The sequence below is a fragment of the Dendropsophus ebraccatus genome, chromosome 5, assembly GCF_027789765.1.
Source record: "Dendropsophus ebraccatus isolate aDenEbr1 chromosome 5, aDenEbr1.pat, whole genome shotgun sequence".
In the NCBI taxonomy this organism is placed as follows: Eukaryota; Metazoa; Chordata; class Amphibia; order Anura; family Hylidae; genus Dendropsophus; species Dendropsophus ebraccatus.
Genome location: NC_091458.1, coordinates 122456262 through 122469656, shown reverse-complemented (window position 1 = coordinate 122469656; position 13395 = coordinate 122456262). Strand labels below are relative to the sequence as shown.

General features: G+C 40.3%; 1 protein-coding gene across 1 annotated transcript in view; it reads right to left on the bottom strand.

The window, feature by feature from the left end:
- LOC138794189 (uncharacterized) overlaps positions 1 to 13395 on the bottom strand; it is a 316322-nt gene that overhangs the window by 118920 nt on the left and 184007 nt on the right. The window contains exons 73-78 of the mRNA XM_069972965.1: positions 12884 to 13072; positions 11847 to 12006; positions 10391 to 10539; positions 5868 to 6085; positions 4003 to 4143; positions 3593 to 3799 (exon numbers count right to left, since the gene is read on the bottom strand). Of these exons, the coding sequence (XP_069829066.1) occupies positions 3593 to 3799; positions 4003 to 4143; positions 5868 to 6085; positions 10391 to 10539; positions 11847 to 12006; positions 12884 to 13072 (1064 nt within the window). The remainder of the gene's footprint in view (positions 1 to 3592; positions 3800 to 4002; positions 4144 to 5867; positions 6086 to 10390; positions 10540 to 11846; positions 12007 to 12883; positions 13073 to 13395) is intronic.

Sequence of the window (13395 nt, the reverse complement as noted above, 5' to 3'; positions counted from 1 at the left end):
TAGTTATCAAGATTTGCTGTCGTCATTATCAAAAGACTACCACCTTTTCCTGATAAATGATGTCACATTTCCGCAGTGGGAACATAGCCTAAAGGAGTTGTCCCAGGAAAAATATTATGTGTATTTTAAAAGTATGCGGGAAAATAAATATTACAATCAAACATTCTAGATTCGTATCAGAGGTAGCAACCCCTGCTGTTCCTTGTTCTGGGAAATCAGATCCCACAGCACTATTTTTAGAGAGATATCTGTGTGTAAGGATTACTTTGTACACAGCTCGGTGGAGGGACATAGTAGAGGTGAGCTGTAGTAAATACGGAGTTACCAAGGGCCAGACTGCATTGCACTCCTGGAAAATACTGCTGCTTTCTGCTCACATGATCACACTGGGGCCCATCCACAAAAAGTGAACAGACAAGAGCTGCAAAAAGAGGAATAAAAAGGAAAATTGGAGAGTGGCTAGTTTCCCCTAGATACAGTAGCGTTGAAAATGTGGTGGGTATTATTCCTGGCGTTTGTTTTTCCATTTCGCGGGATAACCCCTTTAAAATATTTTCATAATTCTCACATTTCTGACATCTTTATGGATTGTAAAAAAATAAAAATACATTGTTAAATTTCTATTCAAGAGGTTTTCCAGAACTTTAATATATATAAGTGGAAACTGTGAACTGTGAGATGTATATTTTTATGCAAGTATTTTAAATATCCCTAAAAAGTGACATTTATTTTTATGTCTAATGCCTTCCAGTACTTATCAGCTGCTGTACACTCTGCAGGAAGTGGTCTCTTTTTTCAGTCTTACACATTTTTCAGTTACACATAACTCTCTGCTGCCACCACTCTCCATATTAGAACTGTCCAGAGAAGAAGAGGTTTTCTATGGGGATTTGCAGCTGCTCTGGACAGTTCCTGACATAGACAGAGATGGCAGCAGAGAGCACTGTGTCAGACTGAAAAGAAAACTGCACTTCCTTCAGGGCATACAACAGCTGATAAATACAGAAAGGCTGTTTTTTTTTTTTTTTATTGAAATCATTTACAAATCTCTATAACTTTCTGAAACCAGTTGATTTAAAACTTTTTACCTCTGGAGTACCCTATTAAATTCTAAGAAAACATTTTATCCTAATTCTACAGAACAGAATGATTCTCTATAGATCTGGGGTAGGGAATCTTGGCTGGACAGCGAAAACATGATGGGAGTTGTAGTTCTGCAACAGCTGGAGAGCCAAGGTTACCTACCTCTACTATAGAGCAACATGGCAGATTTACTAATGCCGTCTAAGTCGGCGCTTGTTTATTGGGCCTATTCCACGGCCCGATGATCGTTTAGCGAGGCCTGCAGGGACAAGGTTACCGATGTCCTTGCAGCCCTTGCAGCATACATTACCTAGCAGGGCTTCTCCTCCTCTCCGTCTTCATCCCGGTCCAGCTTGCAGCATCAACTCCAGAGCAGCCTGACTGAGCTGTCAGGCCGCTCAGCCAATCACTGGCCGTTGCGGTCCCAGCCTGTGATTGGCTGAGCGGTCCAACAGCTCAGTCAGGCGGCACCGAAGCTGCTGCTGCGCGTGGGACCGGGGTGAAGACGGAGCAGAGGAGAAGCCCTGCTAGGTAATGTATGCTGCTTGAAACGTCAGTCGCTCGCTGCGCATTGCTATTCCGCGCAGCAATGCGTGGTGGGTGACCAGGATTTTAGGTTTGGGCCTAAACAAACGATCAACCGATGACACGATCATCAGCTGATCGTTTTCTCTATTCCACCGAGCGATAATTGGCCGAATAGGGCCGGTTCGGCCGATTATCGCTCCATGGAATAGGCCCCTTAGACACATTTTTCAGCTGTCTACATTGTGTATTAGTTGAGAAGAACCTATTATTTTCCGATATGCCCTCAAGGCGACCTTGGAGTAGACAAACTTTGTTGGTATAAACATAGAACTGTGACCTCAACTTTACTGAACACTATTTACAATATCAAAAGAAAAACAGGCCTTAAAGTTCAACCTCCCCAGAACTGATAGGGTTAACCCAATTCAGTAAAGAGAAATGTAAAAAATATGGGTATGATATGCTTGTGTTGGCATGTAGTGTGTTATAATGTCACAATAGGAAACAATATTCTTGCTCACAGACTATTAGGGTGATTGTCCTGAAAAGAAATTTTTCAACCTCAAAGCTAAAGGCACTATCCTCTAACTGAGACACGGAGTGATTTTCCTTGAAACATTTTTTAATAAAAAGGCAATCATTGGAATTGCTGGGCACAGAACAAGCTTGTGTTCAGAAGGTACAATCAATAATTCCGCTGCGCTGAAGGAACAGCACGAGGGGATATAGATTGTAGTAGTTTGTTAGCATGGAGAAGTTATTTCACAGGTAACACAAAAATCCACTAGAATTTTTAGAATTTAACGGCACACAGGTTAACTCTCAGTTACATAGTTAGTACAATTGAAAAAAGATACATGTCAATCAAGTTCAACTAAGGAGGGAGTGGACGGAAGGAAGGGGGATGGATGATGGATAGGTTCTATACATAGTATTTTGGTCTAAGACCTTGCTTAAGCCTGTTTTACAGCCCACCGCTGTTTTTTTAAATTAATCATATTTTTTTAAATTAATCATATCTCTTCTTAAACATCTCTTCTCCAGACTAAACAAATTTAAATGTTCTTTTAAATGTTTCCTCATAACTAAGATGCTCCAGTCCCCTTATTAGTTAAGATGCCCATCTTTGTACCCTTTCCAGCATTAGGACGTCCTTTCTATGAATCTGTGCCCAGAACTAAACAGCATACTCCAGATGAGGCCGCATCAAAGCCTTATAGAACGGTAATATTATATCCCTGTCCTCAGAGTCCATGTCTGTTATAATGCATGACAATATCCTGCTGGCCTTAGAAGCAGCTGACTGACACTGTATGCCGTTCTGTAGTCTATTATCTATAAGTAGACCCAGATCCTTCTCTACCAGTGACTCTCCCTTTGTAACAACCCCTATCTTATGTTCTTGGGGTTGCATCACTACTGTAACGGCTGGAGTCAGGGATCCACTGAACTGCCTTTAGCAATGGTGTAAGCCGCACCAAGGAGCAGAGTCTAAGGGAGCAGAATCTAAGGTTGCTACCGCTGGCATCGCTTGCTACCGGTGGCGGGCGAGGTGGGGCTGGAGACATGGGCAGGAGAGCTGAGACCACAATTCTAAGGGTAGCAATGCAGAGGCTCCAACAGGGGGGTCAGGGCAGGGGAGTGCAATAGTGCAACAATCAATTAAGAGCGTACTGTCCCATTTAATTTCTCGGAGTCGGTGCACACCCTAGGAGGTGGGGGCGTGTGCAATGAAGAGATCAAGCAGGAGAGTAGAGAGAGGGCGGGCAGCGCAAGGCCCTGACATGTGGGCTTCGGCGTCCCCATTATAAGAAAAGCTAAAGAGTCCTAAAGAATGACCTTCAAATGACCAAAAAAAAAAATACTTTTTGGGAACACAGCCTATAAGGTTTGTCTGTTTCGATATATTGCAGTTTCTCAAACACAACCTTAACTCCAACTTGTATATAAAAAAATAAAAAAAAACACATATATGGCATACCTGTTTAAAATCTTTACTTGTTTCAATAGCAGAGTCAAAAAGTTTTAAGACGAAATCTAAGGTGAAGTAATATTCATCCGCAAGAGACCGCAGAGACTTTAAGATGGAATAAAACAGAGCTCCTCTGCGTGCCAAGGGGTATAGTTCATCTCTCCTCCGCAGAAGGTCATTGTGACATGATTTTGCAATCTCAAGATCTTCTGAAATCTTAAAAAACAAAGCAGCCAACGTGAGAACATCAGATTATTATTTTCACAAACAACTCCCCCCTTTGTCAATCAGTTCGATCACCATTCACTTGTGCAATACCAGACCCAGCCTAAAGATAAGGGTGGCATTGCTTCTGAAATGATCAAATATGATGATATTCCATGTAAACATAGACATTGAACTTTTTGTAGATCACTTACTCTTTTCTTCTCTTCAAAAAGAGTTATGATATTGACATCACTATGCACATCGCTCACTTCTGAAGAAAGTAAACATTCTCGACTTTTCTTTTCCAATTCTTCTAAGCTCTGCTGGTGCTTCAGAATATTGTTTCCTATTTGCTGTAAAAAACAATAATAATAATGGTAAATAATGATACAGAAGACGATTAGTGTTTTCCAACTCTGTTGCTACTGAGGTGGAAAAATTTTGAACATGTCACAATTTATCCTATTCAACAGGTCACAGACCGCACAAGTGACAGATGGTCCCTTTTAAATAAGCGTGAGACAGGTTACAACCACGTATGGTGTGTTTACACAGAAAGATTTACTTGACAGAATTTTGAAGCCAAAGCCAGAAATGGATTTAAAAAGGAGAAATCTCAGTCTTCTCTTCATGACCGGTTTATAGTCTGTTCCTGGCTTTGGCTTAAAAAATCTGTCTGTATAAACACACCATAACTCCAGATGGTCTCAATAAAATGACAGAGCACATGTACTTAGAGTTCAGTTAAAGCCCCTATTATACGGGGCGAGGCTGAGGCGCAAACCTGCGCTATCAGAGTTCGTCTGCCCCTGTTTCCCCGTTTGCTGCCGACGCGTCGGCAGCGAGCGAGTGAGTACAGGGGGGCCTCAGGCAGCTGCAAGGGGGCTGCACGGGTGATTGCTTGATCGTCCAGGCAGCCCATAGCAGACAGCAGCGGTCTGCTGCCGCCGCTCCTATTCAGCAGGGCGAAGGAGGAACATGTTGAAAGACAAATGTGTGCAACGATTAGCCAACATCGCTCACGTCAGCTGATCATTGCCTTCTATTACACAAGACAATTATCGGCCGTAACATTCAATATTGGCCAAGTATGGCCGATAATCGTTTTGTGTAATAGGGCCTTCAGGCATATCTTGGGACATAGTAAGGGTCTAGTTCAGACGCTGCTCTACATTGGGATGTTTCCTATTGCACTGTGGCTACACATCCTATTTTACTTTACAGATGTATAAATGGGTATATTGTAGTAGTATGGATGAATGGTTAAAAAATCATTATTAGGGTACAAACCCACACACCGTATACGCAGCAAATACACAGCAAATACGCAGCAGTTTGATGGTGAAGATTTGATGCTGTGTTCAGTTATTTAGATCTAATCTGCTGCGTATTTGCTGCGTATTTGCTGCGTATCGCAGCAGTAAATACGCTGTGTATACGGTGTGTGGGTTTATACCCTAATGGCGCACAACGCAATGATTATTGTAAACTGCGTTCTGATGGTGGTCCTCTGTGAACTGCATGGATCTTACCCTGTGCAAGTGCTCAGTAGTGTTGGGCCTAAGCTTGCACAACCTGTAAAGCCCTATCTAGCTTTGGCTTATTTATACAGGTAGTCCTTGACTTACGTCAGTGATTCGTTCTTAAGCAGTGTTGTAAACCGAATTTCGATGTAAGTCGGATCATATGTTCATACAGTACTGTACCATAACAGTACTGTCCTGTAAACACTTAGCCTATCCTAACATAGCACCCTACATAATTATCAATATCCTCAGTCTAGAACCGCATAACTGAGTACTGTACCAGTATAGTATGGTACTGTATTGTTCTGCCGCTGCATGTATTCGAGTTACGTCGATACCGTGTAAGTCGAAATAAGGCGTTGAATAAAGCGTTGTAACCACGAAACGATGTAACTCGAGACCGTTGTAACCCGAGGACCACCTGTACTCTGTTTTCCTGCTGACAGGTCCTCTTTTGGATTATTTTTATCTTCATATATAAAACAATTATCGGAAATATATGCAATAATTTAGGACCTAGGAAGGTAGATGTGTTTCCACTGTCAACTTACAACAAACTGGCTGTACAGGTCAGGCTGGAGCTTTGCAAATGCTCTTCTGATCAGCAACTCCAGCAGACTTCCTTTAGAGACACTGTAATTTACAATGGTAGCTCCTGACTCTATGTCAGTGGTGAGGCGAGGCTCTGGTTCACTGGCGGCCAAGTAGAGCTTGAAGTCATCAGCACAAAGAAGTCTATGTCCATTAAATGAGATTATTGAGGAAGACCCTAAAAGAGCAAATATCAGCTTTCAGATAAATGCAGTTCTTCTTTAATAGAATGTAAAACAGCCTTCTGACAAACACTTTATTATACCAATGTGCGTTGGCATTGTATCCCTTCAAAAGGTATATATATTTGTGTGAACCTCCAACGCTGATTTGCTGGATCTTTCATCCAATCCAATGTGCTGAAGATCACTATTGACTGTAAATTTATTATGGTCTAAAGTACAATAAAGCAGGAAAAAAAAACTGTAAGCTGTAACTACTAGTGCTCTCTGCTGCCACCTCTGTCCCTACCAGGAACTGTCCAGAGCAGTAGCAAATCCCCACAGAAAACCTCTCCTGCTTTAGACAGTTCCTGTTACAGACAAAGGTGGCAGCAGAGAGCACTGTGTAAGACTGGAGAGAATACACCACTTCCTGCAGGACATACAGCAGCTGATAAGTAGACTGGAAGTAGACTGGAAGACTTGAGTTTTTTTTAAATAGAAGTAATTTACAAATTTATGTAGCTTTTTGACACCTGTTGATCTAAAAACATTTTTCTCCAGACTACCCTTTCATTGTAGATCTCTAAAAGCCATTTACAATTTACTCAAACCTAGACGTATGTGTTCACATAACAGTTTATTCTTTATTTCTAGTGAACTTTCTGATTTTTAGTGGCATAAAAAATGCAGAAACATGCAAGAGAAAAATATGTTGCATTAGGAGGGCCGCTGATGTGGACTTGTGATGCAACGTTACATGTTACGTGTGATGCAAGTTAGGACCATATCCAATAATCTTAAACCCATTATGTTACCAAGAGCCTGGAACATGCAGCACATTATAAACTGCAGCAAAACACTATTTCAAGTAAAGCAATTTACTTAAGCTAAAGAAGCACATCTAAAAAATCATATTAGGTCATCAAAATCTAATCATCCCTTTAAAGATGATATAGCTTTCCATTAGCTTTTTACTATCTAAATAATTATTTACATGTCATTTACGCTACATTGTCATTATTTCTTTAAAAAAAAAAAAGATGATGATATATAACATATAAATGTGTTTTTTTACAAATTGAATGGTGTATACAACAGTGCTACACTGCCAAATATATTTATCAGATACACTGGCTACTTAGTAATGAAAACATTTAAGCTATGTTCACACACAGGAAAAAAAAAAGCAAAATACGTAAAATAGGTGTAAAACACAGCCATATTTTGAATCTACTAATGTGCTACATTTAAGTCTATGGGAAAACAGCCGCCTGTGCACACATTGTAATATGTTTAAACATACTGTATCTTTTTCCATAGACTTTAATGAAGCACATTATTCGATTCAAAATATGTCGGTGTTTTATACAAATTTTACTGTTGTGCTTTGCTTTTATTTTACTGTGTGGGAACACAGCATAAAAATTACGTGCAAAAGATGAAGTTTTTATGTAACTTATGACACTTTTGTGTAACTTCCCACGACCTGGTTGACTCACTTTATACCATATATATTACCATATATATACCACTTTATACCATATATACCTTCATATTGTTTCAAAATTTTGGTGCATAACTTAAAGAGTTTTTCCAGGATTTTTATGTTTTTTCAAAAATCATCTAGCATTGTTGCCTAAGTCAAGACAAACCTCCCCATATACATTTTTCTTCTCTATCAGCTTCTCTTGAGATGAAAAAGCTCTTTTTATATCTTGTATTGTTTGTTTACAAGCTGCTCTGTCTGTTTACATATGCAGCACACCCAGTGGCTAGAGTTGGAATTGCAGTGTATAACAAGGTAATCAAATACCACATGTGCTGCAGCCTCAGGCCAAGTTCACACTATGTAAAAACAACGTCCGTATTTCATAACAATGGCCTTAGTTGTTATGAAATGCAACCGTTGTTTTTACATAGTTTGAACCTGGCCTAGGCATAGAATTAGATCTATTTTTTTTGGACTATTTTCCTCCTGCTTCCACAGCTTCTGCCTATGGTGCAATGGTAATTGTCAGGATTACTGTGCTCACTGAAGGGTTCGGGTCTGGTGACAGAGTTTGATTTTATTTTTTTTCCCCTGTCTTAGGGCCCGTTAACACAGAGTAAGAACGGCGGAATTGTCCGCCGCAGAATGCCGCCAGCCTCTGTGTCATAATGACGCTCTATGGGAGGCGCGCGCTGCTCCTCTCCCTGCGCTGAAGAATGAACTTGTTCATTCTTCAGCGCCGAGAAATGCAGGGCGCACCTCCCATAGAGCGTCATTATGACACGGAGGCTGGCGGCATTCTGCGGCGGACAATTCCGCCTTGTTAACGGGCCCTTATTTTCCAGTGATGGCTTGTGCTAAGCATTATGGTGATTGTATTTCCTCTGCAAAGAAGAAACACTCAGGGTATTATACAAACAAGATGAATTTTCAAAGAAAATAATTCTCTACTGACAATACCTATTGACTGTATACCTTCTAAAACTGCCCTGGATATTATGATTATGATATTATTATATTATTATGATGATTATTATTATATTATTATGATTATTATTGCAAATAGATTTGGTTTTATTATTTATTTATAGACTTGGTTAGGTAATACATGTATACAGATATCCAGGGCAGTTTTAGAAGGTCAATAGGTATTGTCAGTAAAGCATTATTTTCTTTGAAAATTCATCTTGTTTGTATAATACCTCAGTTTTTCTTCTTTGTAGAGGAAATACAATACCCATAATATTTAGCACTTTGGAAAAGAAAAAAAAAAAATCAACTGTGACAGGATGTGAACCCTGGTCAGTGAGCATGGTAAAACTGACACTTACCCCTGCTCCACAGGCAGAGGCTGGAGAAGCTGGAGGAACATAGACCATACCAGTGTTCTGCTACACAGAGCTCCTCTCCACCCCTGTCCCGACCTCTCCTCTCCACAGACATAGGAGGACACCAGCAGCAGCTCTATCTATAGTTCACACTGACATCACATGAGCCCTGTGTGTGTGGAGGGGGGAGGGGGGAGGGGGGAGGGGGGAGGGGGGAGGGGGGGCTTAGGACGGGGTGGAGATGATTTCTGTGTTGTGACAGAGAGAGCTATCAGATCGGCAGCAGCCCAGACAGACACAGCATCTCCCTCCCAGAGTGACTCACTGCTCCTTATCTAGAAGGGATACAGCCTGCTGCAGCATGGTGTGATTCACTCTGGAGACGGAGAGACTGTGGATGTCTGTGCTGCTGCCGAGAGCCAATCAGAAAGCATCAACACCTGAGTCCCTCCCCCTCTCCACACACAGGACTCAGCAGCGTCTAGCTCTATCAGAGGACACATGCAGAGACAGGAGTGACGTCACCGAACCGGAAACACTGTGTTTCTGGTCCGGGATATGACAGGAAGTCAGAAGCTCAGGAGCAGGCAACTCACGTGACCAGCTGGAGGATCTCCTAGAGCTGACAAGTAATGTTAGGGAAGTATATTAGAAAATTTCCTAATGCCAAAAATCAATTTTTCCTGGAAAACCCCTTTAAGCACAAGAAGAACAAAAACAAAGAAAAATGGTTGAGAAAAGCAAAATATGGCCATAATTTTGAGTAAGAAATACGGCTGTATTTTCAATGTAATAATGGACTTCATGAAAGTCTATGGAGAAATGACCATCAGTGCAAACACTAGTGAAAAGTGGTTGTAACTGAGTGTAGGCGTAAAAATAATAAACATGATTTAAGACCAGTTTTTGAAAAAAACAAAACAAAAAAAACCTACCTTTTTTAACCTGTTCACATATGGCTTCATTTTAACTAAAAAGACAGCTGTATTTTGCTTTTATTTTTGTTGATTCAGATTTTTTTTATCTTACATGCTACGGTGCAAAAAAATATTTTCTCTCTAGGTCTCCATTGCTTATTTTTGGTTATACGGGCTCTACAATGTGCCTGGCCCCGATTTTTCAGATTGTGTAAAATAGAAACAGGTGTAAACTGCCTACAGCAACCAATCACAGCTCATCTGAGAACCGGTTGCTGTGGACAGTTTACAACAGTTTCTACTTTACACAGTTTTACAAATCTAATCTCTCTCTCTCTCTCTCTCTCTCTCTCTCTCTATATATATATATATATATATATGTACTCATCCACATCCTACATGATTCTCTCCAGCAGACTGCCTTGTATCTCCTATCCCCCCTCTCTCCAGTCTGTGTGGGTTTTTCTTTCTTAGTTTACCTCCCTCCTGGTTTTTGTGCATCATATACCTTGCATTTTTTTTTTACTTTAGTCTATTTCAAGCATGACCGGCAGTCAGCTTCTACAGTGTGCAGTGAAAACTTACCTTGTTCGCTGCTTTTGGCATTCGCTGCATAACAGTGGTCAATAAGAGGCATTATTAAATCATCCCATTTGCTGCAGTAGTTGCCTAAAATCAGAGGGGCACCGGACGAAACAGTTTTCTCAATTGGTGCTAAAAAATTGCTTCCTTGCCTAACATAAACAAAGGTGTGAAATTGAAAATGTAGTACAATTAGAAGAACGTCTTATAATCCAATTTCATTACAATTCATATACAGTGTGTTACATTCAGGCTATGTTCCTACTATCAGAATGTGCTGTCATTTAACAGCAAGAAGTGGGCGTCTATTGATAATTATAACTGCAAATAATGATCATGATCATTATTTGTAGTCGGCATTATTAACAGAAGGCCAACTTTTCCTGCTTAAATTCCATAGTTGGAACATAGCTTAAATCTGTGAATGCTCCTAAGTGCATGGAAGCAAACATGATTTATCAAACATGGTGTAAAGTGAAACTGGCCCAGTTGCCCCTAGCAACCAATCAGATTCCACTTTTAATTTTCCAAAGAGTCTGTGAGGAATGAAGTTTCACTTTACACCACGTTTGATAAATCTCCCCCATATATCTAAGATATGGCAAAAAAAACAATCTTTAAGATTTTAAAGTATGCCTGTTTGTTCCCAAACCCCAACCAAAAACTCTGACTTTCTAATTTCTTCCAGACTTTTAAAGAGAGGCGAGATCAGTGGACCCCTCCAACACCACCATTAACTTTACATATGGCTCATCCAGTGGGTATGCTTAAAACTTTACTCTCACTTTAAAATAAAGTCTTGTGACACAGACATGTCAGAAGTTTAGATTGCGTGGGGTTTGGGCGTTAAGCTCCCAACCAATCTGTAGATAGAACCCGGAGAGGTGGTTCATCAGCCAAAACTTTTGACATGTCTGTGTGACATGTAGAAAGTTTTTAAAGTGAATTAACACTTTAAGGCCACGTTCACATAATGTATATTTTCAATTAATAACAACCGTTGTTGCAGTTTGCAACACTGGCCGCTATTTACTGAAAATGTCAAATGACATTGTGTTCTATGGAATTCACAGAGTATACACTCTGTCCGGGATTCCATGCCGCCACACTCACAACTGACATGTCAATTTTGTGGGGCCGCTATTCATTGAATAGCGCATGAAATTGGCAGTGCAGACAATGGAAAGTGCGGCTCCAGCCGCACTTTACATTGTCTGCAATGGTTAATTGGAACACGGACACACAGGTAATGGGGTACCGGCCGGGGTGAAGTTCACCGACAGCAGCCGTTCTGTCACAGCCGTGCTGTCTTACATTGTCTAAAAAACTTAAATGTTAATATATAATTACTGTATAAATAAGTGTTTTATTTTACTGTTTTCTAATAATACATCAGTTTCACTGGGAAATAATATTTTTTTTACTTTTTCTTTTTTTTACACTAATGATTTTATATTACCGTGCTTGCAGATTTATCGACGAAAATGGCTTTTCTGGGGATGTCCCAAGGATTTCCTGAACCCACATCTCTCCACTGAAACATGGATCTATCAATATAACTGGACGCTGCCAAGAAAAGTAAAGAATTGCTGCATTCTCCATCTGCTGAGGAGTCCAGTCTGCAGGAGAAAAACATATTTGTACTGAGCTGAGGTCCAATAACAAGTTTTTTTGCCCATGTTCTGGCTCAACAGCAAGGTCACCACCTGTCCAATAACAAGGTGAGCCAAGCATAATAATGATATGCAGACATCAAATTCAATTATATGTACACCAAAGACAATACACTTTTTAACAGAGAATAAAATAAATAAACAAACAAAACATTAGTATTACACGTTAAAATAATGCACAAATAATAGCATAAAAATACTAAATAATACAGATACTTAACAATTAATATAGTTGAGAAAAAAAATCTGATTTCACAAACAGCATAACCTTTATAGTTCACATTTATACATTTTATTCATACACACAAATATTACTGAGCTTCATGTATGTACACTGAGTCCCATGTAAGAGGGGGAGACAAAGAATATTGCACTTTGCTAGATTGGCCTCATAGAAAGAACTGGTTTACTAAATAATATACTGCTGCCATATACTGTACACATAGGGGGAGATCTTTTAAGGATCTGCCCCTGGCATACACTAGGGAGAAGGCACAGATTCCTGCCTTCTACCTGGCGTACGCCAGCCATAACCCCCACTTGCTTGGAGGGCAGGAGGGAAGGGAGGTGGCAAGGCGGAGAAGATGCGTGGTCTCCTCCTGCACCTAATTTATCAAGGTTTACAAACCAGGCAAAAATTTCACAAAATCTTGGGAAAACATGACCTGCTAGCAGTACCTGCGGACTGGTGTTGAGAAACACTGTACTAGAGAATGTGCACACAGCAAACAGTGGAGAAAGGCAGTGTCAGAGGATTCCATACTAGTATACAAACAGCAAGTCCACTACCCACTGAATAAATGGAGTTAGTAAAACATTTTACCTTTTGTTGACCATTTTTGAATATCATTGGTTGGCACAATTCTCAATAGAAGAGCCTTTATAAAGTCCATATACAGCTCATCTGTAATGATGGGTGAACACTGACTGTGCAAGGGCAATTCATGTGCAAAGTCTTCTCCCTGGTCGGGAATACTGTTACTACTATTCTCGACGCTGACATTATGTTTTCCTATGGAACAAAAATAATGTTACTTCACTGAGGACAGAGGAAAAGCATAACTTTCTGATACCAATTGATCTAAAAAAACCTTTTTTACAGAGTACCCCTAATTCTATCGTATATTCATTACAGTGAGCAATTATAATAGTTTGGAGAGAAGGTGTACTAGTGCCATGTCATTTCCTTACATCACATGTCTTCTTATGCGAACGTATTTTAAAGAAGTACTTTTTTCCCTGAACTTACTACTGCTTCAAGGCTTCACTTCCTGGATAACATGGTGATGTCACGACCCGACTCCCAGAGCTGTGCGGGCTGTGGCTGCTGGAGAG